Raw genomic sequence first — 23,690 nt, 5'->3', positions numbered from 1 at the left:
GGCGGGCGGGGGGGCCAGTCTTACTTGGTCCATGGCCAAGGCAGTGGGCCTGCTGGGCCATGGGGCTCTGGGTGTGGTTCCAGATCCTGATGTGGAGGCGGGATGTAAGGTCCAGCTCAGAAGCGGGTGCTGAGTGCCGCCACCAAGTGGTGGCCCACTTGGTGCCCCACACACTGGACAGTGGGGCAGCTGGGACCAGAGCGTGTCCCTCCCCTCCCCGTCCCCTGTAGCCCTCCACACCCTTAGTCCTGGAGAGGAGCACGGCCGCTGCCTCTGTGTGGGCCTCTGTTTCTGCCATCTGGGGTGGCCAGGGCTGCTGAGGAGTCTTGGGGGAGCCTGCATCCGGTCAGTTCCCCGCAACCCCCGCCAGCAAGTCCGCCATCCCACCTCCAGGCGGCAAGGATTCCTGGGGTGGCCCTGGGTCCCGCTGGGGTCTGTGCATGGACCAGGGGACCCCTGGATGGTCCAGGCATGGGAAGCAGGAGCTTGTGGGACGGGGAGAGGGGGCCCCAGCCAGAGCTGGGACCTTGGTCCCCCACCCTCCCGGGTGCCTTGATGGGGAGGGGACACCTGGGGCAGACAGGGGTCTCCACAGGGCCCTTGGGCAGGGGACCGGGCCTGGCTGGGGTAGGGGAGTGGGAGCCTGGGGCTCGAGGGGTGGTGCAGCCCCTGCCAACTGTCAGGGGGCGGGCCTGCGGGCTGAGTGGGCACGGGGTGGCCCTGACCCACCCGTGGGCGCCACTCTCCCCCCACCCACGGGGGCGGCTGTCGGGCTGTTGGCGTTCCTAGCCTGGGGATGTCCTGCGACACAGGCGGGGCTGTACGTGGCGGAGGGCGGCAGGCTCCACCCGTGTCCGTGGCTCCACCCTCGCCCCAGCTGCAGTCCTGACCTCCATCCCGTTTTAGGAGGTATACCCAGGCCCGTGGTCCTCCCAACCCCACCCTAAGGGCCACCTTGCCCTGCAGACCCCATCTCTGTCCTCAAGGAAAGAGGCGAGCCAGGTGGACAAGTGTTTACTGAGCGAGGGGCCATGCTGGCTTTGCCTGCCCCCCTAGTCGGCTGGGGGCAGCAGGCCCCATTGAGAGAGGGATAGGAGAAGGCCCGGTGGACTGTGTCCGGCTGAAGGAGGGACAGCCCAGCCAGGGCCTGGGTGTAGGGGCGCAGACACAGCGCAGCTGACATCCAGGGCGGGGCCTGGATGCCCCGTGGTCTCGTGGAGGTGACTCCAGACACAGCTCGGGAGGTATGTGGAGCCCAGCCATTGTGGGCATGTCCCGGCCCCAGACCCGCCCAACTACAGAAGGGGCGCGGCCACACTCTGTACTTCAAAGAGCACTGTCCTCAGGACCAGAGGTGCAGGCCGTGCCCCCGGTTGTCCAGAGGGAGCAGGACCACGCTGCGATGGGGCAGGTCAGGGGCTGGGCCACCCGGGGAAGGGCGCATCCCACCCAGCCGTTCTCTTGGACCCCACTCGGGGGGCTCAGAGGGGCTGGAGGTCCTTTGACTGGAAGCCCCGGCATGGCCCAAGGGCCCGCGGGAGCCGCAGGCCTCTGGAGAGCTGAGGCACATAGGTGGCATGGTCTGGGGCCAGGTGAGACCCACCGCCTGCTCTGAGGCCCAGCCTTCACAGTCAGAGGCTTGGCGTGCCCAGGCGCGAGCCGCCACTCACCGCATCCCAGCAGTCAGGCCCCGGCACTTGCTTCTTCCTGGTGAGACACCTGGCCTCAGGCTGCTGTCCCCTGGGTGGCCGCTGGGGAGACAGGAATGGGGGGCTGGCTCAGGTGGCCCAGTGCCACCCTCGTCTGGGGGCACAGCCGCCCCCAGCCCAGCCCTGCCTGTGCGGTGGAAGGCAGGAGAGGGGTCCGAGACCCCAGTCGCTCAGGGTGCACTGCCCAGTGCAGCCAAGCCAGTGCCCGCGCGGCAGGCAAGTGTCCCGTCTCCGGGGGAGTCCGCCCAGACCCCAAGGGCAGTATGCCCCCCAGGTGCCCACCACTTGAGCTGGGCCCAGTCACTCTCACTGCTTCCTGGGACTCGCCCAGCATAACACTGGGGCTCCAGCCGTGGCCCCAGGCCAGCCACCGGGCCACCCGGCTGGCAGGTATTAGAGCCCCAGTCCAGACATGAGGCCCCTAGGGGTGACCATCGCCCCTTTGACCTGTGATCTGCTGGAGGTGACCTTTGCTGGGGAATGGGACCCAGACTCGGCTGAAAAGCTCTGCTGGGTCAGGGAGTCGGGGGCAGTTGGGGGATACAGGCGTGAGGAGCCTCCGCGGGCCCCGGGGCATTTCCCGGGGGAAGGCGGGCAGGACTGGGGCTGCCCTGGAACTGCTGTGACTTAGCTGAGTTCAGAGGCCATTCAAGACCTACCCAGCTGCCCATGTGCAGAAAGGGCCGCGAGAGCCCTGGGCGCCGGAATGCTCCCCCCGCGACCGGGGTGTCCACTCTCCACAGCTACCAGGAGAGGTTCTGTGCTTGCAGGTGGCTGTGCCTGCTCGTCACTCACCCTGCGCTGGTGTCACCCCTCCCACCTCTCCCCCCAACTGCCCCCCACCCCCGACCCCCGGGCAGGAGCCACCCTGCTGGGCCACACCCAGGCCCTGGGCGAAGGGTGGGCTGGGGACATCGTGTTCCCGCACAGTTGGAACCGGAGCCCTGATTGGGGTCGGAGCAGTCAGGGAGGAGACGCAGCGCACCTGGCACCGTGGGACCCGGCTGGGTGCTTGGAGGCTCTGGGGCGGGCTTGACCGCCCAAGTCAGGGCGGGGCCGGGCCTGACTCCGAGGCGGGGGGCCCCTCTGTCGCCTGCCGAGCCCCAGTCTCCTGTACCGTGCGCCCCGCCCCCACTCCAACACGGGAGACGGGGCTCCCGGGGCCAGTCTGGGGTCCAGCCCTTGCCTCTTGCAGCCCCCCGAGGGCCTGTCCTCCCTGCCCCCTCTGGCTGAGGCCTGGGCCCGGCGCTCACCGCACTGGAGGTCGCACAGCTGCTGGGGGGCGGAGAACTGGATGTCGGTCCTTCTGCCCTGCAGGCCGGGTTCGAAGGCAGCGAGAGCGGGTCAGCACAGCCAGCAGCCGCTCCCTGAGCCCCGCCCGCATTCCGCAGAGGCACTGGCTGGAGGGACTGTGTAGCTGGAGGGTCCCCCAGGGCAGCTCTGGGGAGGCGGGGGCTCCCCTGAGGTCTGGGAGTGGAGGAGGTGGGCAGGACAGCACCACCCACCTGGATGCAGGTGCCGGGTGCGCAGGCCTGGTCCCCGGGAATATCCACAAAGGCCACGGCAGGGTCCTCTGTGGGGTCACCCTGGGTGGGGGAGGGGTAGGTCACGGGCAGCGGGGGTGCAAACCCGGCTCCTCTGCGTCCCTGCGGAGCCCTCAAGTCAGCCCTCTCAGCACCCTCCCCGCCAGGGCTGGCTTGGGGACTCCGAGGAACTGAAGGGTCAGCACACTCCCCCCCCAGGTCTCCAAGACGGTGCCCACCACACCCAGCTCACCGCAGGGATGGGGGTGGCCTGGAGCACCCGGCGGCACGCGGGGGGCCACGTCTTCCCTCGGTGACACAGGCACACCTGGAAGTGGGCAGGGCTGGGCGAGAAGAAGGCCACCCGGAGGTGGCCCGGAGCGGGTGCCAGCTGGACAGTCATCTTCCAGGCTGCGGGGGGCAGGGGTGAGGCCCAGCACGCCACCCCACAAGTGACCAGCACCCTGTCGTCTTGTCCGCCCGACCAAGAGGCATTTACACAAGCAAAGGACCTTCTTTGCTGCGGCCGCCCTGCAACGGCCCCAGCCAGCCTCCCTCCCGCCCTGCGGGGGGCTCACCTGGGAAGCGCAGCTGCTCAAAAGGGCACCTCACCAGGAAGCCCAGGCTCGTGGAGAACTGCAGGGAGGCCGAGGGACGGGGTGTGGCCGCGTGTGCAGGGACGGGGGGCGGGTGGGGGGGCCGGGACAGGCGGGCCTCCTTCGTGGCCCTCTGGGACTGGTTACACTCCCCCCGCCCCGCCCCCATGGGACCAGGAGGGGGTCAGAGGGGCCACTGAGTAGCTGGACCCCAGGGCTGGGCAAGGCACAGGGGGATATGTGGCTGCGGGCCCCTCCCCTGGCTCCTGGGCCCCCTCCCCAAGCCCTGGTAGTGCACGAGGCGGGCTGCGGACTGGCCCACTCACCTTCAGGCAGAGCTGGGGCTGGGTGTCCACAAGAGGGTACTGCACCTGAGGGGCGCTCAGGTCAGGGCCCTGGCCGCCCATCCCCGCCCCATCCCTGCCTGGGGGGCACTCACCCTGCTGTTTGCGGGCCGGCCGGACTGCTCCAGTTCCAGGCACTGGGGCCCTGGCCCTGGGCGCCAGCACAGACTCACACGGCCACTCATGGGACAGGCAGGCTCCCAACTCAGCTCCTGGCTCCCCGGGTGGTAGTGGATGGCGTCCCACAGTGTCTCCGTGTCTGCAGGGACCCTCCCCCAGGGCTGGCATCAGCTGGCGCTACCCCAGCCGCCCGTGGGCCACAGGACTGAGCACCTGCTAGAGTAACCATCGGGCTGGCCCAGGACCCAGGTGCCTTCTCTCGGGGGCTCTGGGCCTGACCCGAGTCTGTGTGTGTGTTCTGTGAGCACCCCGCACCCCTCCGGGAGCCCCTCCCGGCAGCCTGGGCTCTTCCAGGTGGCCTGGCTGCGACACGTGCGTGCTAGTGCACCGGCTGACACGCGCTCTCCTGCACGCTCACGTCCACACGCAGGCTCTGCCGCCTTGGAGGGCTTGCCCGGAACACACTTGGCTGCCTGCCGTCCGAAGAAGGCTCAAGGGCTGAGGCTGGGCCTGCCCCCCGCACCCCGTCTCACCCCCGCTCGAGTCAGCCGTCCCTGCTGGACAGGCCAGCCCCTACCCTGCTGGGCACCTCTGACCCGCCCATCTCCCACCCTTCTCTCCTCGCTCCCCCCTCCTTCCCCCGGCACCACAGGGCACTTGCCATCTTCGAAGGGGCAGGTCTGGATCCGCACGGCGTCAGGCGTCGCAGACCAGCCCTGCGGGAGGGACTGGGGTCAGCGCAGGGTCTGCCCATCCTTTTGTCCACTCCCGGCTGTCAAGGCCACATCCTTACTGACCTCAAGGCACAGGCACGACAACTCTTGTTTGTAGGGCAGAGAGACCCTCCGGGAGACCCCGTTCGCTGTCACCTGCAGGGGAGTGAAGGCACCGTGGGCGGGCGGCAAGCGAGGACCAGAAGCGGGGGCGGGGCTGGGGCGGGGCTGGGGTGGGGTGGGGCTGGGGCTGGGCCGGGGGCGGGGCCGGGGCCGGGGCGGGGCTCACTCGCACTGGGGCGCCCGCGTCTTCGCAGGTGAACCACTTGAGGCAGAGCCGCACGTAGTAGTCGGGGCCCCCTGACTCTGGCACCTGTACCAGAATGACCTTGCGGCTGCGGTCCACCGAGTAGGAGAGCTTCCCAGCTGTAGAAGGGAAGCAGGTGAGGTCACGCTGGGGCCAGAGGTCACCAGGCACAGGGCTCCGTTGTGCTGACAGCCTCCAGGTGGTGACCCCTGCCAGACCCAGGTATTTTGGGAGTCGCCCACCTGAGGACCCATCATGATTTCCCGAGTGGGGAGGGCAGAAGATCCCAGTGGGAGGCCCGTGGGTGCCTGCCACCACCTGAGAGTCTTCCCAGGAGCCATGGGGCCCAGGTCCCACCCGGGGAGGGGGCCTCACCAAAGCAGTCGGGCACGTTCCTCCCTACGTCCTCGTCTGCGCAGTCTGCGAACGACAGAGGCAGTGTTGGGCCCAGCCCGCTCTGCACCAGGGGCCGCCCCCCAGCTGGGCCTCTGTCCCTGGGGTTTCCAGAAGGCCTTCCTCTCCAGGGAAACGGAGACGCTGAATTAAGCCAAATGCATTGCTGGGAGCCGTCCAGCGTGGGGCCCTGCCCCCTGCCCTGGGTGAGTCCCACCCTGAATCAGTCCCGGGAAGCTGGATGGCAGCTGTGCCCGCGCCGGCCCACCTTCCACATGGTACCGCTGGTCCAGCTGGACCCCGCAGAAGTGGGGGACAGTCCTCAGGGTGACGTAGAGGCTCTGGGCCACGCTCACCTCAAAGCAGTCAAAGTGCACCTGGAGCTGGGCAGGGGCGGGTGGGAACTGGTGGAGCTGGGACCTCTGTCCGCCCACCCCTGGCCAGGCCAGTTCCACACCGCACAGCTGGAACCCAGGGTCTGGGGCAGAGGAGGAGGGGCACCCATTCCTTGGGCCTGGGGTGGCAGAGCCCCAGGACGGTCTATGGATCAGGTGGCCAGGAGGGGAGGGCAGCCGGGAGCAGGCCAGGGGACAGGTGCAGCTGCCCGGCACCGGCTTGGGGCTGGACCCGCAAGTCCGGGTCAGACCCTAGTCTCACCTGCTGCCCCACCTGCAGCCGGCGGGAGGCCCTGGGGACCCGCACGCTCTGGCACTGTGTCTCCTGGGTGTCCAGGCTCATGGAGCAGGCCTCCAGGCCCCGCAGGCCCTCTGGGTGGAGGGAGGGGCCGGCAGGGCTGTCAGAGCCCTTCCCTCCCCTCCTCTGTGAAGGGCAGTTAGCAGGGTCTCCCTGGCCCACCCCACCCACCTCTTGTCACGGGGATTAAAGGAGCCCTGAGCCCACCACCCCACTTCCTGGGTGTCACCACCATCATGGTCACCATGCAGCGTGAGAGAGGCCTTGACGCGCAGGAGCAGGGAGCAGCCGTCGCGGGGGGCACACTTCATGGCAGTGGAGAGGGTCAGGGCCTCCAGGACGGACCCGGACATGGACGTGGGGGGCTTGCGGCAGAAGCTGTTGAAAACATTTCCTGGGGAGGGGAGAAGGAGGGTGAGTACCACGGTTCCCAGGGCCTGGGTAAGGCTCTTCGGGTGGTGGGGTGGGGGGGAGGAGGGGTGCTCTGGGGCTACACAGTCGCGGGGAGAGTCCTCCCTACTTGCCCCAGTGCAGTCAGGGAACCAGGCCCCCGGTGAGTGGTGGGCCACCCTGAGCCATGCTCAGAGATGGCCACTGGGCGCCAGGAGTGGGCCCCCGCCTGGCCAGCAAGGGGGCAGAGGAGCCCCCCTCGGCAAGCTGGCGGGTCCCACGGACAACAAAGATGGGCGACAGGATTAGTAGACAGGAACATTCAAACAGTTACCGTAACTGTATTCCACCTGTTAGACATGAAAGATATTAAAAAAAAAAAACCCAAATCCAACTTTTAGGGATGAAAACTACAGTGCCTGAGATGAAAAATACAACAGCTGGTTTAATAACAGATTAGCCATTGGAAAAAAAAAACACTGGAGAACTTGACATAGCAATAGAAAACATCCAAAAGTAGATGGAGAGGGATTGTGGCGATGGTGAAGGTGTGTTGACGATGACGGCGACGATGACAATGATAGCAACGATGGCGATGATGATGGTGATGATGGTGACGATCATGATGGCGATGATGATGGTGACGATCATGATGGCGATGGTGATGGTGATGATGGTGACGATGATGATGGTGATGGTGATGGTGGTGATGGTGGTGATGATGGTGATGGTGATGGTGGTGATGATGATGGTGATCATGGTGACGATGGTGATGGTGATGGTGGTGATGGTGGTGATGGTGGTGATGATGATGGTGGTGATGGTGATCATGGTGACGATGGTGATGGTGATGGTGGTGATGGTGGTGATGGTGGTGATGATGATGGTGGTGATGGTGATCATGGTGACGATGGTGATGGTGGTGATGGTGATGATGGCGATGGTGATGGTGATGGTGATGGTGATGATGGTGATGGTGGTGATGATGGTGGTGATGGTGATGATGGTGATGGTGATGGTGATGGTGATGGTGATGATGGTGATGGTGGTGATGATGGTGGTGATGATGGTGATGGTGATGATGATGATTATGTGGTGATGATGAGGTGATAATGATGATGGTAACAGTGGCGATGATGGTGATGATGATGGTGAAGGTGGTGGTGACAGTGGTGAGGAAATAATAGAACAGAGCACTGGGGAGCTGTAGGACAACTTCAAGTGACCTAATGTATGTGTGGTTAGGGGGAATGGGGAAATGAAAACAAACTTGAAAAAATGATAGAAAATTTTCAAACTTGGTGAGAACTATAAACTCACAGATCCAAGAAGCCTGAAGAATGATAAGAAATATGAAGAAATTACACGGCACACCAGGATCAGTTTGCTCAAAGCCAGCGGTAAAGAGAAAACTGTAAAAGCCACCAGAGGAAAAAAGACATGTGATGTGCAGAGGAACCGAGGTAAGGAAGGCGCAGAATTCTTTTTGGCAGCAACGCAAGTGAGAAGATGATGGGGACAAAGACCCTGCAGGACTGAGAAACAAGCCCCGCCCGCCTAGCATCCTATCCCTGCCCACATATGCACGACTGATTCTCAGCAAACATGCTGGGCACTCAGCGGGAAAAGGGTAGTCTTTTCAGCAAATGGTGCTGGATCAACTGGGTGTCCCCAGGCAAACAATGCGCTTCCGTCCACACCTTTCACAACATGCAAAGTTCACCTAAAATGGACTGTCAACCTCAATGTAAAACCTAAAACTATAAAACTTTTAAAAGAAAACACATTTTTATTCAATAAAAATCTCTGTGACCTTAGGTAAGGCAAAAAATTCTTAGATACAACACTGAAACCGTGACCCATAAGAGAAAAAAATGAATAAATTGGATTTCACCAAACTTTAAAACTTCTGCTCTTTGAAAGACCCTGGTAAGGAGTGAAAAGATAAGTCAGAGATTGGGGGGAAATATTTGCAAATCATGAACCTGCTAAGGAACTCGTGTTCAGAATCTATAAAGAACTTTCCAAATTCAATGATAAGGAAACCAACAGCACAATATAAAGTGGGTGCCTGTCTGTCCTCAGTGCAGGAGGGGCGGACTGGGGGAGGGGCCGCAGGCTTCCACCGTCCTCCCCCCAGACTGATGGAGGTTTAAAAAATAATAAAGCCAGCGAGTAGTTGGCTGCCTTTTTTTTATCAACATGCTCTGGCAGTTCTAAACAGTGTTGGTGATAAAATCTTCCCCGTTGGTGGAAGATCTAAATGATGGCCTGCCCCCAGCCTGGCCCCCAACTGCATCCTTCGCCCACTGTCATCTTGGAGCTGATGTACCTAAGGTGTGGGGTCAGATGGATGACTCAGAGGGGGACAGCACCCCAGGGCAGTGGCTGGAATCGGAGGAGAGGTCACCTGCAGGAGGCAGCTGAGTCCCTGTCTGGCCACAGGGGCTAGTGGTCAAGCCCGGTGGGTTAGTCACGTAACGTGGCGGCGAGGAGGACTGTGTCCCCAAGCCTGACGCTTCCTTGCTCTGAGGGTCATCCTTAGAGCTCGGTGTGCAGCCCTCTCAAAAGAAGCGATTGTGCTTTAGAATTCTCTCTCATGTGTGTGAAAACTTCCTCTTCTGTGCAGAAAGTGAGAAGTCTGCAACTTTTGACCTTTTCTGGAAAAAAACAAAGACCTTCCAGCCAAGCAAGGAAAGGATCAGAGCCAAAAAAAAAGGTAGAGCCATAGAAGAGCATGGTGACCATGGGAAATGAGGAAATACATAGTTAAGTATAATGGATGCGAAGGAGAAGTGGCTTGTTGTAAATAAATGAATAAAAATAAGAACAGGCTCTTGTCCCAAATTAAGCTCACAAAACAGGAGAGAGTATATAGAAGAAAGTGAGGCAGGGGACTTCCCTGGCGTTCCAGTGGTTAGTGCTCCACGCTTCCACTGCAGGGGCTGGGGTTCAATCCCTGGGGAACTAAGATACTGCAAGCCATGCAGCGCGGCCAAAAAAAAAAAAAAAAAAAGTGAGGCAGAAACACTAAATTATTTCTGGTTCAAAATAATGGGGAAAATAATTCATTGCTACTGTGTGGAAAGAATTGTGAACCCAAAACTCATCATAAATACTTACGGAGAAGTAAATATATTTGGTCTTGTTTAGAGAGGCTTCCTAAAAGAAGACCTGACAGCTGTATTTTAAAACGGAGAAATATGAACTCAAAAGGAAGAAGTGGGTTACGAAGTGAACACAGGAATGGGTAGAACACGGTGGTGAATTTAAATTCATGCTGGGAGGGCAGCAGGAGAAAGAAGGACTCCTGTCTGTTTAAAAACAAGTTGCAAGTTCCATTTCCCACCCTATGGTAGCCCACGCTGTTTGGACCATTTCTACTGAAAACAACTAACAATGCTGGAGAAAAAAATATACATGTAAAAAAACTTCTAAAAACCTGTGAGAGGGCTTCCCTGGTGGCGCAGTGGTTGAGAGTCCGCCTGCCGATGCAGGGGACGCGGGTTCGTGCCCCGGTCCGGGAAGATCCCACGTGCCGCGGAGCGGCTGGGCCCGTGAGCCATGACCGCTGAGCCTGCGCGTCCGGAGCCTGTGCTCCGCGACGGGAGAGGCCCGCGTACCGCAAAAAAAAAAAAACCAAAAACCTGTGAGAGCTGAGAAAGAATCAGGATCATCAGTATAAACCCTGAGGAAGGGCAGAGGGACGCAGAGCACAGGAAGCCGCGTTCCTGGGCGTCTCCCAGCCCGGACGCTGAGGGCTCCAAGTGTGCGGCCCAGACCAGGGGATCCCAGGGCTGCTCCGTCACGGTGATGGGAATCAGGAGAAACCTGCCCCCTCCCCGAATCCTGGGGCGTGGTGGGAGGGCAGGGGCAGTGGAGCTTCCTGGAGAGCCCACAGCCTCCGTGGGCCTGGGTGCTGGGTCCCGGCCCTGGTCTGCACCCCCAGGAAGATCCAAGAGACTTCAATCTATGACTTAGTTAGAAATGGTCCTGATAGTCACATGTCACTCCTGGGTGCCACTCAGAAACAAAGGGGAACCTGGTCTGGGGGAAGGCGCCTACATCCTAGGCTGTGGGGAAGGCATCATTTCTCAGGGGCATGGAGCAGACATTTTTTTTTTTTTGGCCACACCCCGTGGCTTGTGGGATTTTAGTTCCCCAACCAGGGATCAAACCTGGGCCCTCGGCAGTGAAAGCACGGAGCCCTAACCACTGGACCGCCGGGGAATTCCCTGGAGCAGATATATTTAGTGATAAACAAAGTTGCTGGGGAAACAAAGCACCAAGAGAAAGAACCAGCAGAGACATGCCATGGACGGGTCCACGGAGTGCTACAACAGGTCGGACACAGACTGCAGACCAACCTGCTGAAAGGATAGTATTGAAAATATGTGCAGGGAAAAAAACTATAAAGAGGGACCTAGCACGTTTGAAAGAAACAAATAGAAGTTCTGGGAACAAAACCCACAGAAACAAATTAAAAAGCAATACATGGTTTGGAGAGCAGGTTGGACATCACTGAAGAGAGAATTAGTGGGAGAAAGATCACAGCGGATGATACAGAAGAAATCAGCAAAGAGACAAAGGATGGAAAACGCAGAAGGGAGACTGAGAAATAGGAAGAAAGAAGTGAAATGCCTGAGGTGTGTCCATCGAGGTTCCAGAAGGAAAGGAGAGGATGGGGCAGAGGCAATATCTGAGATGATGGTTAAATTTTCTAAGGCTTACACAAAAGTAAAAGTATAAGCTGACCCCGCTTACGAATATAGCTGCAAAATCCTAAATAACGTTTTAGCAAATTGATTTAATAATATATTAAACATGACCAGATAGGAGTTGTTTTAGGACTGCAGGTGTGGTCAACATTAGACAATCTATCACCTCATTAAAAAGATTAAAGGAGGAAAACTGTATGAGTATATTTATAGACACAGAAAATTTTCATAAAGTTTAACACCTACCCATGATGAAAGAAGGTTTATCAAACTAGGAAAAGAGACACTTCCTTGTCTAGATGGAGGGCATCTCCTCCAAACGCCCAATAAACCTAATACTTAATGGTACGTTTTTGGGAATCATTGCTATTTAATATCAGGACTAAGACAGTGGTTCCCCATTCAACATTGTCCTGGAGATTTGAGCCACTTCCATAAGGACAAAAACAAACGTAGGTTATAAACTGTTATTATTTGCAGAGTATGTGATTATCTATATACAAAAACTTAAGAGACTCAGTGGGAAATCTACTAGAAATAACAAAGAAAGTATAACAAATGTGTGGATACGAGATTAATATACAAAACTAGCATTGCTTTACACCAACAAACACCAACTAGAAAATGTGATAAAATAAGGAACCCATTCATGGATCCTTCAACCTCTGAAGGGCATAAATAAATACTTTGAGGAAGACCTAACTTCCTCAAAGATGGAAAGGCATACCATGTTCATGGTTAGAAGACTCACCTCGGATAAGATGTCATTTCTGACTCAAATTGGTCAATAAATTCAACAATTCCAAGCAAAACGTGTGATATTGTGATTTATATTAAGAACTATATATATTTGGTCTTGGTCCCCATTTCTGGTACACAACTCCTAAAGCTCTTGGAGTTCCCTAAATGATGAGTGATAAAGGTGTCTTTTGTTATCTGTAACAAACCTGTTTCAACCACACAGTAGTTCGTTAATGAGGTGATTTTTAGAAGCACCTAAGGATGGGGGCTGGTTGCCAGGGGAACTAACCATGGGATTAGAGGGTTGGAACTTTCAGTCCCACCCCCCAGACCTCTGGGGAGGGGAGAGGGGCTGGAGGTTGAGTTCAATCACCAATGGCCAATGATTTAATCAACCATGCCTCTGTAATGAAACCTGCATAAAAACCCAAAAGGACAGGTTCGGAGAGCTTCTGGGTTGATGAACACGGGGAAATGACAAGTCAGAGCGCATGGACACTCCTCATCCTTCCCCATGCCTCGCCCTGGGCGTCTCCTCCATCTGGCTTTTCCTGACTTATATCCTTTGATAATAAACCGGTAATTTAGTAGGTAAAATGTTTCTCTGGGTTCTGTGAGCCACTCAAGCAAATTAATTGAAACTGAGGAGCAGGTGGCGGGAGTCTCCAGTTTATAGCCGGTCACTCAGAAGTACTGGTGACACCTGGAGTTTTGACTGGCACCCGAAGTGGGGGTGTCTTGTGGGACTGAGCCCTTCACCTGTGGGAACTGAGGCTCTCTCCAGGTAGACGGTGTCAGAGCTGAGTTAATTGCTTGGTGGTGTTGAAAAATACACACACCGGAAAATGCCTGCTGAAATTTTCAGGAAGCTTACAATCAAAAATTCCGATTGAAGGTTTGAAGGGCTCAGGGTTGAGTCTCTGGTGGGAATAGACCTGGTGTTGAATGCCTTCGTGTCCTGTCTGGACCTTGGCCATGTTTAATGCCAGCTGTCACGGACGCTCAATTCACTGGGAGACGCAAAATGGTGATATGATAATTCTGTTGTTTTGCTTCCATTTATTAGCTGGAGTAATTGTTCCAAGGGAGCATTTGTAGAAGAAAGGCACGATCAAGGCTTGATTCCTTCCCTTTATTTACCCAATCTTCAAGATGAGTTGGTTCCCTGTCATCCACAGAGACGAACAATTCTTTTTTTTTTTTTTTTAAACAGTACCGCTAAGAATGCATGGGTTTAAGTATGGGCTGCAACTCATTGCAGTGCTTACTCTTTTTTGAAGCTCAAACAATACCTCTTGGCCGGTGGGAGCTCCTTCTGGCCTCCATGTACTGCAGACCTGTCACCACCGCCTTTGAGAGCTTCCTCCATCTGGAATGACAAGATGTACATTTTCTGCCCCAGACTGGAAATCAGTCACTTCTCTCCGAAGCCCTGCCTGGTTTATTTTGGTGAAAAATGGTATTTCAAGGCCACAGCACTAGGGAGGCTCATGACTATGAGTTGGTCGTTGTTTCTAGGATTTTTCTGTGGACGGAGCTGCAACGTATTTAAAGCAATACCTCATGAGGTCATACTTAGGTTACCAATTCAGAGTAAAGGTTTTACAGCACCTTTTCTACATGACATCTGCATCTCCTTTCTTCCATGCTTGATTCTCAAGAACACAGGAGAGGATAGAATGAAAATATGTCCTAACTGTCATTTGCTGTACTGCACACGCCGTACACGAGTCTGGGTCACAGCACGAACCATCGGGGTGACTGGAAACAGCAGAAACGTGCCTTTGCATAGACTTTTCTCAGTCTCTCCGCATTTTTACACCATCAGCGTACAGCTGTGAATACCGCACTGTCTCCTTTTCCACAGGTAGTCTGAGCTTTGCGAATAGCCCTGTATTAAATTCTCACCCATTTCTGATCTGACCCTCCTGCAGTCTAGCTGCCTGAGGCTCGTTCTCCCGGAGAGTCCCCAGGAGGGGCCATGGGACAATAGTCCGTGAGTCCCCGCCTGTTGTACCTTTATACATGAAGGTCAGTTTTCTTTTATGGAAACATATTTGACGTATAACATTGTGTAAATCGAAGGAGTACGGCATGTTGATTTGATGCATTTATATGTTGTAATAATAATTGTCATTGTAGCAAAGGCACCCCATCAAGTGACATAATTATCGTTTCTTCTTTTGTGGAATAATTAAAATCTAGCCTCTTAGCAAGTTTGGTGATTATAATACAGTATTGTGTCTATATGCACCATAGCTGCATTATAGTTTTGCTGTCCATTTTCTTCTAGCGTTAAAATGTCGCTCTTTGAAAAGTCTGATATACTTTTCTTTCCATTATCAATTGTAAAGCTCTTTTTGCCGAGAGGCCCAAAGATTTTTCTCTTTCCCTTTAAAATCCAGCCATTCTACTAGAATAACTTTTGATGTGGTATCCAGGACTGGTATTCTCGGGGTCATGGTTTGCCTTTTCAATATCTACTGTCAAGAAAAAAATGTTTGTTCTCCTTGAACTGTAGTTTTTCGTGTTTGTTCTGCTGCTTTGGTTTTCTTTAGGGTCTCATATCATCTGCCTTCCGGACATTCTTTGACTATCTGTAACATTTACCACTATTCACACATCATTTTATCTCTTTTTACATTTCTTTTTGATTTTTTTCCTTTCAAGTTTTACTCGTATTCTTTTTTTAAGTTGAAGTAGAGTTGATTTACAATGTTGTGTTAATTTCCGCTGGATAGCAAAGTGATTCAGTTATACGTATAGATACATTCTTTTTTTAAAGTATTCTTTTCCATTATGATTTATCACAGAATGTTGAATAGTTAGTTCCCTGTGCTATACAGTAGGACATTGCTTTTTGATTTTTAAAAAAAATCTCCTTTTCACCTGCTATTTCTCTCAAGGCATTTAATATTGGGTCTATTCACTGCTTCCAATGCAGTCTTCATTGATACGATGATTTTTTCCTTTATTTCTAGTCACCTCGTTTCCGAACGTTTCTAATTTTTGTTCACGTCGTTCTTTAACGTATCATTTTCTTGAATATTCTAAGCCATTTTGAAATGAACTGTCACGCTTGTGGGTTTGAGGATGCTCTTCTGGTGCACTTCCTTTGCCCGTCGGCACATCATTCCATTCCTTCTTTTCTTTTCAATTATCATAACTTGTCTGGAACTTGCCCTTGACAGTCTTCCGTTGCCCACATTTACGTGAATTCAGTTTCCCAGAGCTCTTAGCAGACTTGGTCTGCTTTCCTGACTGCGCAGAGCTCCCTCTGCTGTCACTTTTGGGTAGTGTTTAAAAATAGGGTGGATCGCTGTTGAGTTTCTCAGCTCTTTCCCCCCTTGCCTTCGTACCTGAAGCTCCTCTTTTCTTGCCTCTGTTGTCCTTGATGCCACTCCGAGCTTCTCTGTGCAGGGCCGTCTCCCAAGGGGTCCCTGCACCCACCTGCCGCAGTGGTGGGCAGCCCCTCAGGGGGGTGTGTGCTCCCCGGCGATTCTCACCGTCTGTGGGGTTCAGACACCCCTCCACTCCCTGCTGCACAGACCCCGCTGATGCTCCCGCCTGGGGCTCTGGGGCTCGTCTCTGGGGTCTGGGAGCGTGGACCCCACTTCTGTTTTACATCCTCCTTGCTCTTGGGTCTGAGGATTCAGGGAAGCTACACCACACCATCATCTCCAGGGACAATTTAGGAAAGAAAGGAACCAGAGGGGCTTGCCCCACCAGAAATCAGTATCTACCTGAGCTCCATATGGACTCAGACAGTGTGACCCCGCTCAGGGATAGGGGCGGGTCAGGGAACCGTGCACACAGCGTGGAAATCTGACGGGGTGGGGGGCGTCCAGTACATGGTGCGGCCACAGCCGGATTTCCAGGTAGCAAAAGATCACAGGTGGGTTCCTACCTCACACCATACACGGAGATACATTCTAGATGAATCAAAGACCTAAATCTGAGAAAGAAAACTTTAATACAGAAATATAGGAAATACAGGGAGAAAATCTCTCTGACCTCAGGATTGGGAAGACTTTCTTAAAAGACCCCCCCCCCCCCATATCCACAAAATCCATGAAGGGGGAGGCTTGTAAACATGGCTGCATCAAAACTGAAACCTGTGACTCACACCATGAGGTTGAGACTGAGAAAGTGGAAGGACTCTCTGTGATGCGGGGTGACCACCCCCACACGGTGGCCCAGGGCACGCTGGCCCAGGGTGGGTCAGGCACAGGGGGAGACCACACGGGTCTCAGCGTCATCAGAGACACACAGACTGAGACGGGAGTGGGGGTGGGGAAGCTGTGGCCTCACGAAATCCCTCCCCCATAACTACCAGAACCCACAGATGGCACAGAGCCAGAGAACGGCCCCCGCAGCAGGCAAAGCACACGGACACAGGCCAGAGCATCACCCCAGATGCCGTGGTGTCTCCTTGCCTGGCGACCCCGCTCCCCAGAAGCCCTGCTAGTGGGATGACTCAGCCTCGGAATTCTTGACAAGCCCCCTCTCCCCCGAGTCCGGAGAGAAGGAGGCCGGGTGGGTGTCCTGTATTGTCACCGCTCCGACTGACTGGCGTGCGGGGTAAGGAGTGGGAGGGACGAGACTGCGGAGGCCCCAGGGCTCCCCAGAAGCCGAGGGCCCCTCCCCACACCTCTCCCCGGCCCCCAGGACCCGCCTGCCGAGTTCCCCGTCTCCCCAGCCAGGCCCGGGGCCGTCCTGACACCTAGCCCTCGCACACAGCTCCGTGGGGGAAACACCATGGACCTGCGGTCAAAAGAGAGTGAGAAGCCAGCCCGAGTAACCAGGGGTCTGTAGGGCGCTGCCGAAGTGTGACCAGGATGGAAAGCATGTCAGACGGAGTGTAGGAAATATTAAAATAAGGATGGAGGAGAGGAAAGACATGGAAGAAAGGAGGGGAAAAGGAACACAGAACGTGGGAGGGAAGGAAACGTCCCGGAGGAATAGAGGGGACTCTCCCTCAGGCACCTCCACTGTGACAAGGACACAGCTTCAGTGACACAAGGGATCCGACAGGGGATCACACGGCAGGAGGCTCAGCGGAGCCGTGCCCGCCGAGGACCAGTCAAGGAGCCAGACGACCCCATTTCAGGACAAACAAGTACAGTGAGGACGCAGGAATCAGGAGACGTGGCTGGAAATTAAATTGCTGGCTTGGAACAGTTGAGATCATCATGGCAAAAGCCGTTGAGAAAGAGAAAAATGAATGGAAGCAGGTGATGGAAGGCAGAGGTGACTGAGGTCAGATCAGATGGGAGAACGGGCATCACGGAGCCCGGCTTGGACGAGGGATGGCCTGGGGTGGAGGAGAACCCCGCAGGCCCCTCGGCAGAAATGCCAGGGTGGCCTCGGGCTTCTCACCCTCCGGGGAGAGTCCAGGGACAGAACTGCCGCCGAGTTGGTGCTGTTCGACACCCCACAACCGCTGACCACTGGTCGGACAAACCGGTGACAGGGGACGTTGCCTGGGGTGGGGGCGTGTCCCCGGCTCGGGGCTCAGCAGCCTGTGTCATAATCTCACTCCTTAACCTTGCAGGGGTCCTCGAGGAGACAACACCTCTTGAGGTGAAGAAACATTTAAAGTTTAACCATTTCTTTCGTTTTTCCTATTACAGTCAAGTCAAATTAAATAAAGCACTTAGTTTACACGGCATAAGGCAATTTCACCTCTATAAAATATTTGTTATGTTTATCCCACAAACAGTATATTTGCCTACAAAAGTGTCTAGAATAATGTTTTCCTAATGTAAACAATATTTATGTCTATATGGGGGCTTTGGAGCTAGATTATTTGCACTTTCTGCCGTATATATTTTGCATCTCTTATGCCCCTTTTAATGAAATACAGTGTCTGCAAAGACAATAAAGCTATTTTTTAAATGGGATATCATTTTACAGTGGGAAAAAATGAAAAAGTGTGATGTGAGAAATTTATTGCAAAGCAATGAATTCCATGAAAACAGGAACGCACGATTCCCACATCCAGCAAGCCCACGACCGGGCTTGACAGGGCGCTTGCCCTCCTGCACCAGGCGGTGGGCAGGGAAGCGGGGCGGCGCTCTGCTAGGGGAGGGGCGGTGGCAGTGGCGGCAGCTCTTCCTGCACAGGAGGGAGACCCCGGCCGCCAGGCAGACCTGGCTCCCGGGAGGGCAGGGTGACGAGGAGCAGAAGGGCAGCGAGTCCCCCTCGGCCTGAGCTGTACTCACGGTTTACGCGGCTCTTGCAGGCGAAGCCCTGTGGACAGAACAGTGAGAGGGGTGGGAGGTCAGCTTGGCTGCCTCTTGTCCCCCGCCCACCCCGGGCCCCGCCCCGGTGTGACCTGGACCCCGTGCACCTTCAGACCCCCCACCCCCTGACCGCACCGACTTCCCGTGCTGGCATCCGCAGCTCCCCCAGCCCCCTTGGGCCCGTGCTGGGTGGGTGCTGGGCTTCAGGAAGAAAAGAAAATGGGCAACGATCCCGGCCTCAGAGGAGCTGCCTCCTGAGCCGGGGCAGCCGCACGACGTTAGAAAATGACATTTAACGTCAGCTGTTGAAAAGTGTGGGGGACGATAACCGAGCGGTCAGGAGGGTGAGAGCTGTGACTCTGCCGGGGGTGGCCTCGCTGGGTCTGGCCTGGGGACCGTCGGGGAAGGGCAGGGATTAGCCCATGCACACTGCCTCTCCCGCTGGACTGTCGGCTTCCTGAGGGGTCGGGACCAGGGACCAGGGACCAGGCTCAGACAGGGTGGGTAGGGGAAGGCGCCAAGGCCGTGCCCGTGGACCCCACTTTGGTGGGTGGGCTGAGGGGCTCCACGGTAAGCTTGGGAGGATGGGGTCGGCAAGCAGAGTTCTGGGAGCCCGGGGACGGGCACCCGAAGCGGCGGAATACAAGCCAGTAGGGTCGCTGCCCTGGGCCCGGGCTCAGCCGCGGTGGGGGCCCTCTGGGGGCGCCCAGGGAGTAACGACAGCTGGGGGCCCGAGGTAGAGACCCCGCCGGCACAAGTGGGGAGGCGGAGGAGCGAAGGGGGTCTGCTCCTGTCCCTGGGGTTTGCAGGGCAGGCACTACTGGTGGGTCCAGCTCCAGCTCCACCCCCCTTTCTAAATAGCCTTTTCATTTTGGAATAATTTTAGATTTATAGAAAAGTTGCAAAGATAGCGCTGAGGTTTACCCAGTGACGCCCGATGTTAACATCTCGCGTAAGTGGGTGTCACTCTTGGGCGAGCCCCAGACTCCGGGATTCGCCCGTTTCCACCCAGGTGCCTTTCCGCTCCAGCCTTTTAACTGTCACCCCGCGTCCACCCTGTCTTCTGACCACGATATCTCCCAGAGACGCCGACTCGCCCCCTTAGGCCTCCAGACGCACAAACCCCACGGAGGCGACCTGCGGCCCTGCCCACGGCCCTCACGGGTGAGGGGCTTGACTCCGGGGCCGGCCCAGGGTGGCAGGAGGGCTCTGCTGGACTAAGGGGCTGCACCCACCTGGGTGCCGCGCCCAGAAGGTGACTGGGCAGGTGGGCAGAGGGCAGGGCAGCAGCTGGGCCTGGGCCGCAGCCCTGAGTGGACAAAGGGGCAGTGGCTTGGGTCCTCGCCCACCCACCCTCCCTCCCTGACACGGCCCCGGATGCCTGGAGCCACCCCCTGGCATCCTCTGTCCTGTGGCCCGAGCCCAGCCCCCTCCCAAGCTGGCAGGAGCTAGAGGGCAGCTGCATCCTGGCCCAGGGTCACTGCCCGCCCACTGGGGACCTCCTGCTGCCCCTGTACCTGAGGACCACGCAGCCGTGGCCCCTGGGTTTCCAGCGGAGCGGGGGTGGGTGCGGTCTAGCAGTTGGCCCTTCGGTGCCCGCAACCCCTCTCCTGCCTTGGGGACCAGCAGGGGCAAAGGTCGAGGTCAGAGAGCACCTGTGGGTTCCGGCGCCCAGGGACCCTGGTATCTTGGGAGCTGGGGGTGGGGACCCGGCAGAAGCTGGCCCGGGGCCCTGGGGCCCTTTGTGGGGCGGGGCCGGGAGGGAGAAGTGGTCGCCCCACCTCCCCCTCCCCGCCTCTGGGGTTTTCCGTCGGGCTTCCCGGGGCTTCCCAGGGGGGCGGGCATGGGGGTGGGGTCTGTGGGGAGGGACCCGAGGGTGGGGTCTGGGCCCTGACCCTGCGGCTCCACTGGGTGTGGAGGGTGGGGCCCTGCATGCTGCAGGAGGGGTCCCTTCCGTCTGCCCCACTCCGCCCTGAGGCACCCTGCGGTCATCTGCTCCTGTCCGCCCCACCCTGTGCCGTGACTGAAGACCTGCCAAGGCCCAGAACAGCCCTCCTAGGGGCACGATGGGCTGCAGTGGTCTACATGCAGGTGCGGGGGGCACCAGCCGTGCCAGCGGTCCTCTGGCTTCGCCCCACAGAGGCAGCCCCGCCCGCCGCCCTGGGCCTCTGGAGCCCCTCCCGTTCAGACCCCTCCTCCCGAGCTGTGACTCCCCCTCTCCGACCCCCTCCCTTGGCTGCCAGCAGCCCCCAGGCCTCGCGGGCTCTCCGCGTCCCCTGCTCCTCCGCCCTCCTCCTGTAATCCCACGGCCCCAGCCGGGTGCCACGGTGGCTGGAGCTCCACGGCCAAGTGCAAAGTGGGGCCCAGGCCTGGCCGTTCCCGTGGGGGGCAGTGGCGGGGCGGGGGACCCTCCCTCCTTGCCTCCCTCCCCTGGCATGGCCCTCCTCCTTCTGCCGGGGTCCCTCCCCTCCTCGCTGCCCGCCCCACATCCGGGCCCATCCCACCACGGGGCGGCCCATCCCACACCCAGCTGCACCAACGCCAGTTCTCACGTCTGACGGGCTTCTCAAATCCCGTATTTCAAAAACGAGTTTCCTCCCTGAACCCTTGCTCGCCAGACCCCGTCACAGGAAACATCTCCTCCATCGGCCCAGGGGCTACAGTTACACTTTAAGGTCCATCTTGGATTTCTCCTTCCCTCAAGGTCAAGGGTCCCCTGCCCTGCCAGCTCTACCCCCAAAGTACACCCCAAAGTGGCCCCGTCCCGTTCTCCATCTCCGTAGGGATGGTCCAGGCCACCACCCCTCCCACCTGGGCTCAGCTCTTTCCTCTGCACCCACCTGCTCCCACCAGGAGCCAGACGGACCTCCACCCCCACCATGGGTCCCTGCACCTCGGATCTGAGCCCAGCCTGACCCCCGGCCACCCAAGCCCGCTCTCTCTATCCGTGAGCTCCCTGGAACCTCTGCTGGACACTCTCGCAGGCCTTGTGGAGCTGCCTTTCCTCCTGACTGGGAGCCAGGTGTCCCCGTGTCCCCGGCCACTGCCCCTGAGAGGCCCATGAGCCCTCACGCCAGGCTACTCCGTGCTCAGCAGTCACCACCACCTAATCTTGCTTCAGGTGCGTTTCCGCAGGTCCCTGCTGTGGCCACACTTGGAGGAGTGCACACAGCAGGTGCTCCCCAGCCGTCCCAGCGGGCCGGCCGCCAGTCTCGCACCGGGGGACCTCCCGGGACGCGGGCACACTCTGTGGGCAGGTGCTGCCGGATGGGACGCCTCCCAGGGACAGTGAAAGTTCCGGGACACCACGACTTCTGAGCTGCCTCCCGGCCCCGCGGCTCCTTCCCGCCCAGGATGAGCTTGGTACCCACGGCGTTTCCTTAGCGGGGCATCCACACAAGCGCGGACGCCGCCCTGGGTGACTAATCGGGGTCTGTGAACGCAGGAGGGGCTCTCGGGCTGCCCCCCACCACGTGGCTCCTCGGAGAGGGACAGGTCACAGGTGCGTCAGCGCCCCTGCCCCTCAGGCTCCTGGCAGACGTTTCCCAGAGCGGCGCTGCGGGGTCAGGCCACCACCTCGTGGGGATCCCAGGCCCCCAGGCCCCCGCCACCGACCGTCCCAGGACGGCTTCCCTGGCCTGTGCTGGGGTGGGAACAGCTAGTGCCCACCGAGGGGAACCAGGGCAAGAGGAGAGCCTGGGGGGCAGGGCTCACCTGGGAACAGGAGAGGCCGCATTCCGCAACCCTGGGGACGGCCAGGCTCTGGTAAGCGCTCCAGGTCAGGGAGAGGAAGACGAGGGCTCGCCCAGCCAGCATCTGGACGCAAAGTGACGGCCAGGCAAGGCTAGCAGGATGCCCGTGGCTGCACCTCGCCCTCTGGCCGCAGCTCAGCCCCGAGACAAGCAGGAGAGAGTCCGGAGTGAGTTCGCTCCCTGGGGCGGGTGCTGCCCCTCCCGGTGGGCCGGGCACAGCCCGCAGCCCGCAGCTTCCTCCTGCAGGTTCACACTGGCCAGACTCCCTGCTGTTTCCAGGCTGTCAAAGGAGACATCCTGGAACTTTTGAGGCTCTGGGGTCTCAGGTAACCGCGTTCCCCTGGGGCTGGCTGCGCGCCTGTGCCATCAGGGAGCCGCCTGCCTCCCCCACGGCTCCCGGGTGTCCCCCTGTCTCTCAGGCCCCCGTCCCGTGGTTGGGGGATGGAAGGTGGTCAGGGGCCCTGGTCGTCGAGCTCAGCGGGGCTGGCAGAGGGGTGGGAGCCATCCCAGGCGCCTGTTCCCCCGGGGCCGCTGGCGCCAGCCCCAACTCCTGCAAGCCTGGGGACACCCCGAGTGCCCCCGTCACCCATCTGTATGTGAGAGGCTGCCCCCCCTTTGCTGAGCCCTTGCCTAGACATCCCTCACCCCAGAGGGCAGCACCCCGTGGCCTGTAACTCTGGGGCCTGGCTTCTGCTGGCGGCGGAGCTCTGCTCCTTCCCGTTTGGATCTTCCTGGACAGGGGAGACGTCTCCGGGCAGCGGCTCCCAGCACCCTGTCCGGCCCCAGAAGCCAAGGTGTGGCTCTGGGGCCCTTTGGTATCCTCCCTGTGTCCAGCCCTCCTCCTGCACCCTCTGGGCAGGTGTAAGCACCTCCGGCCTGGGAGGGCACTGTCCCATGAAGGGGGCATGGAAAAGGGTGTACGGCTGGAGAGTTGGGGACCCCCCGCCCCCGTTGTGCTGGCCCCGGGGGCTGGGGCTCTGCTTGAAACCACAACAGGGCACCCCAAGTGTGGAGAGGAGCTGACCTGGAGCTGATCCCAGGCTGGCACCCTGGGCAGGCGGGCCCCTGGGGCAGCCCCGGTGCAGACACAGCTGCCCTGGCTGCCGGCCCGTCTCTTGCACCCTTGTCTGACCCGAGTGCTCCGTGAAGTGGGCTCAGGCCCAAGGCAGGAACGAACTTGGGAAACATCTGATGGAGCTTCAGCACCAGAGGACGGGACCCACAGGCAGACAGCACCCAAGACCATGGGCCCCACCCCCACCCCCGCCCGGGCAGCAGAGCCCACGGCCCAGCCTCCCTCCCTCCGGGCCTGCACCTCACCGCTGCTCCCACCAGGCCCAGAGCACGCGTGGGCACCGCAGGGCTCTGGGCACCACCCCTCACTCTGCCGCGTCAGTGAGGCAGAGCTGATGGGGATGGCGTATGCCCGGCAGCGCTCACCTGTGG

General features: G+C 58.3%; 2 protein-coding genes across 2 annotated transcripts in view; both read right to left on the bottom strand.

Moving 5' to 3' along the window:
* Positions 1 to 1,658: 1,658 nt before the first annotated feature.
* Positions 1,659 to 22,308, bottom strand: IL17REL (interleukin 17 receptor E like). Its single transcript, XM_032647084.1, has 16 exons — positions 22,207 to 22,308; positions 18,472 to 18,499; positions 6,643 to 6,792; positions 6,363 to 6,472; positions 5,974 to 6,088; positions 5,688 to 5,732; positions 5,295 to 5,431; positions 5,090 to 5,161; positions 4,954 to 5,008; positions 4,268 to 4,431; positions 4,155 to 4,199; positions 3,811 to 3,868; positions 3,486 to 3,643; positions 3,215 to 3,295; positions 2,963 to 3,020; positions 1,659 to 1,751 (listed from the first exon to the last, which is right to left on the bottom strand). Exons 1-16 carry the CDS (start codon positions 22,306 to 22,308, stop codon positions 1,726 to 1,728), a joined length of 1,404 nt encoding a protein of 467 aa, XP_032502975.1. The 3' UTR covers positions 1,659 to 1,725.
* The window catches only part of TTLL8 (tubulin tyrosine ligase like 8), a 75,012-nt gene continuing 58,069 nt past the window's right edge, over positions 6,748 to 23,690 (bottom strand). The window contains 2 exon segments of the mRNA XM_032645318.1: positions 6,748 to 6,792; positions 18,472 to 18,499. The gene's annotated coding sequence lies outside the window, so the exon portion shown is untranslated.

This window comes from Phocoena sinus, chromosome 10 (assembly GCF_008692025.1).
Source record: "Phocoena sinus isolate mPhoSin1 chromosome 10, mPhoSin1.pri, whole genome shotgun sequence".
NCBI classification, from domain to species: domain Eukaryota; kingdom Metazoa; phylum Chordata; class Mammalia; order Artiodactyla; family Phocoenidae; genus Phocoena; species Phocoena sinus.
This window is presented reverse-complemented; position numbering and strand designations above follow the sequence as displayed.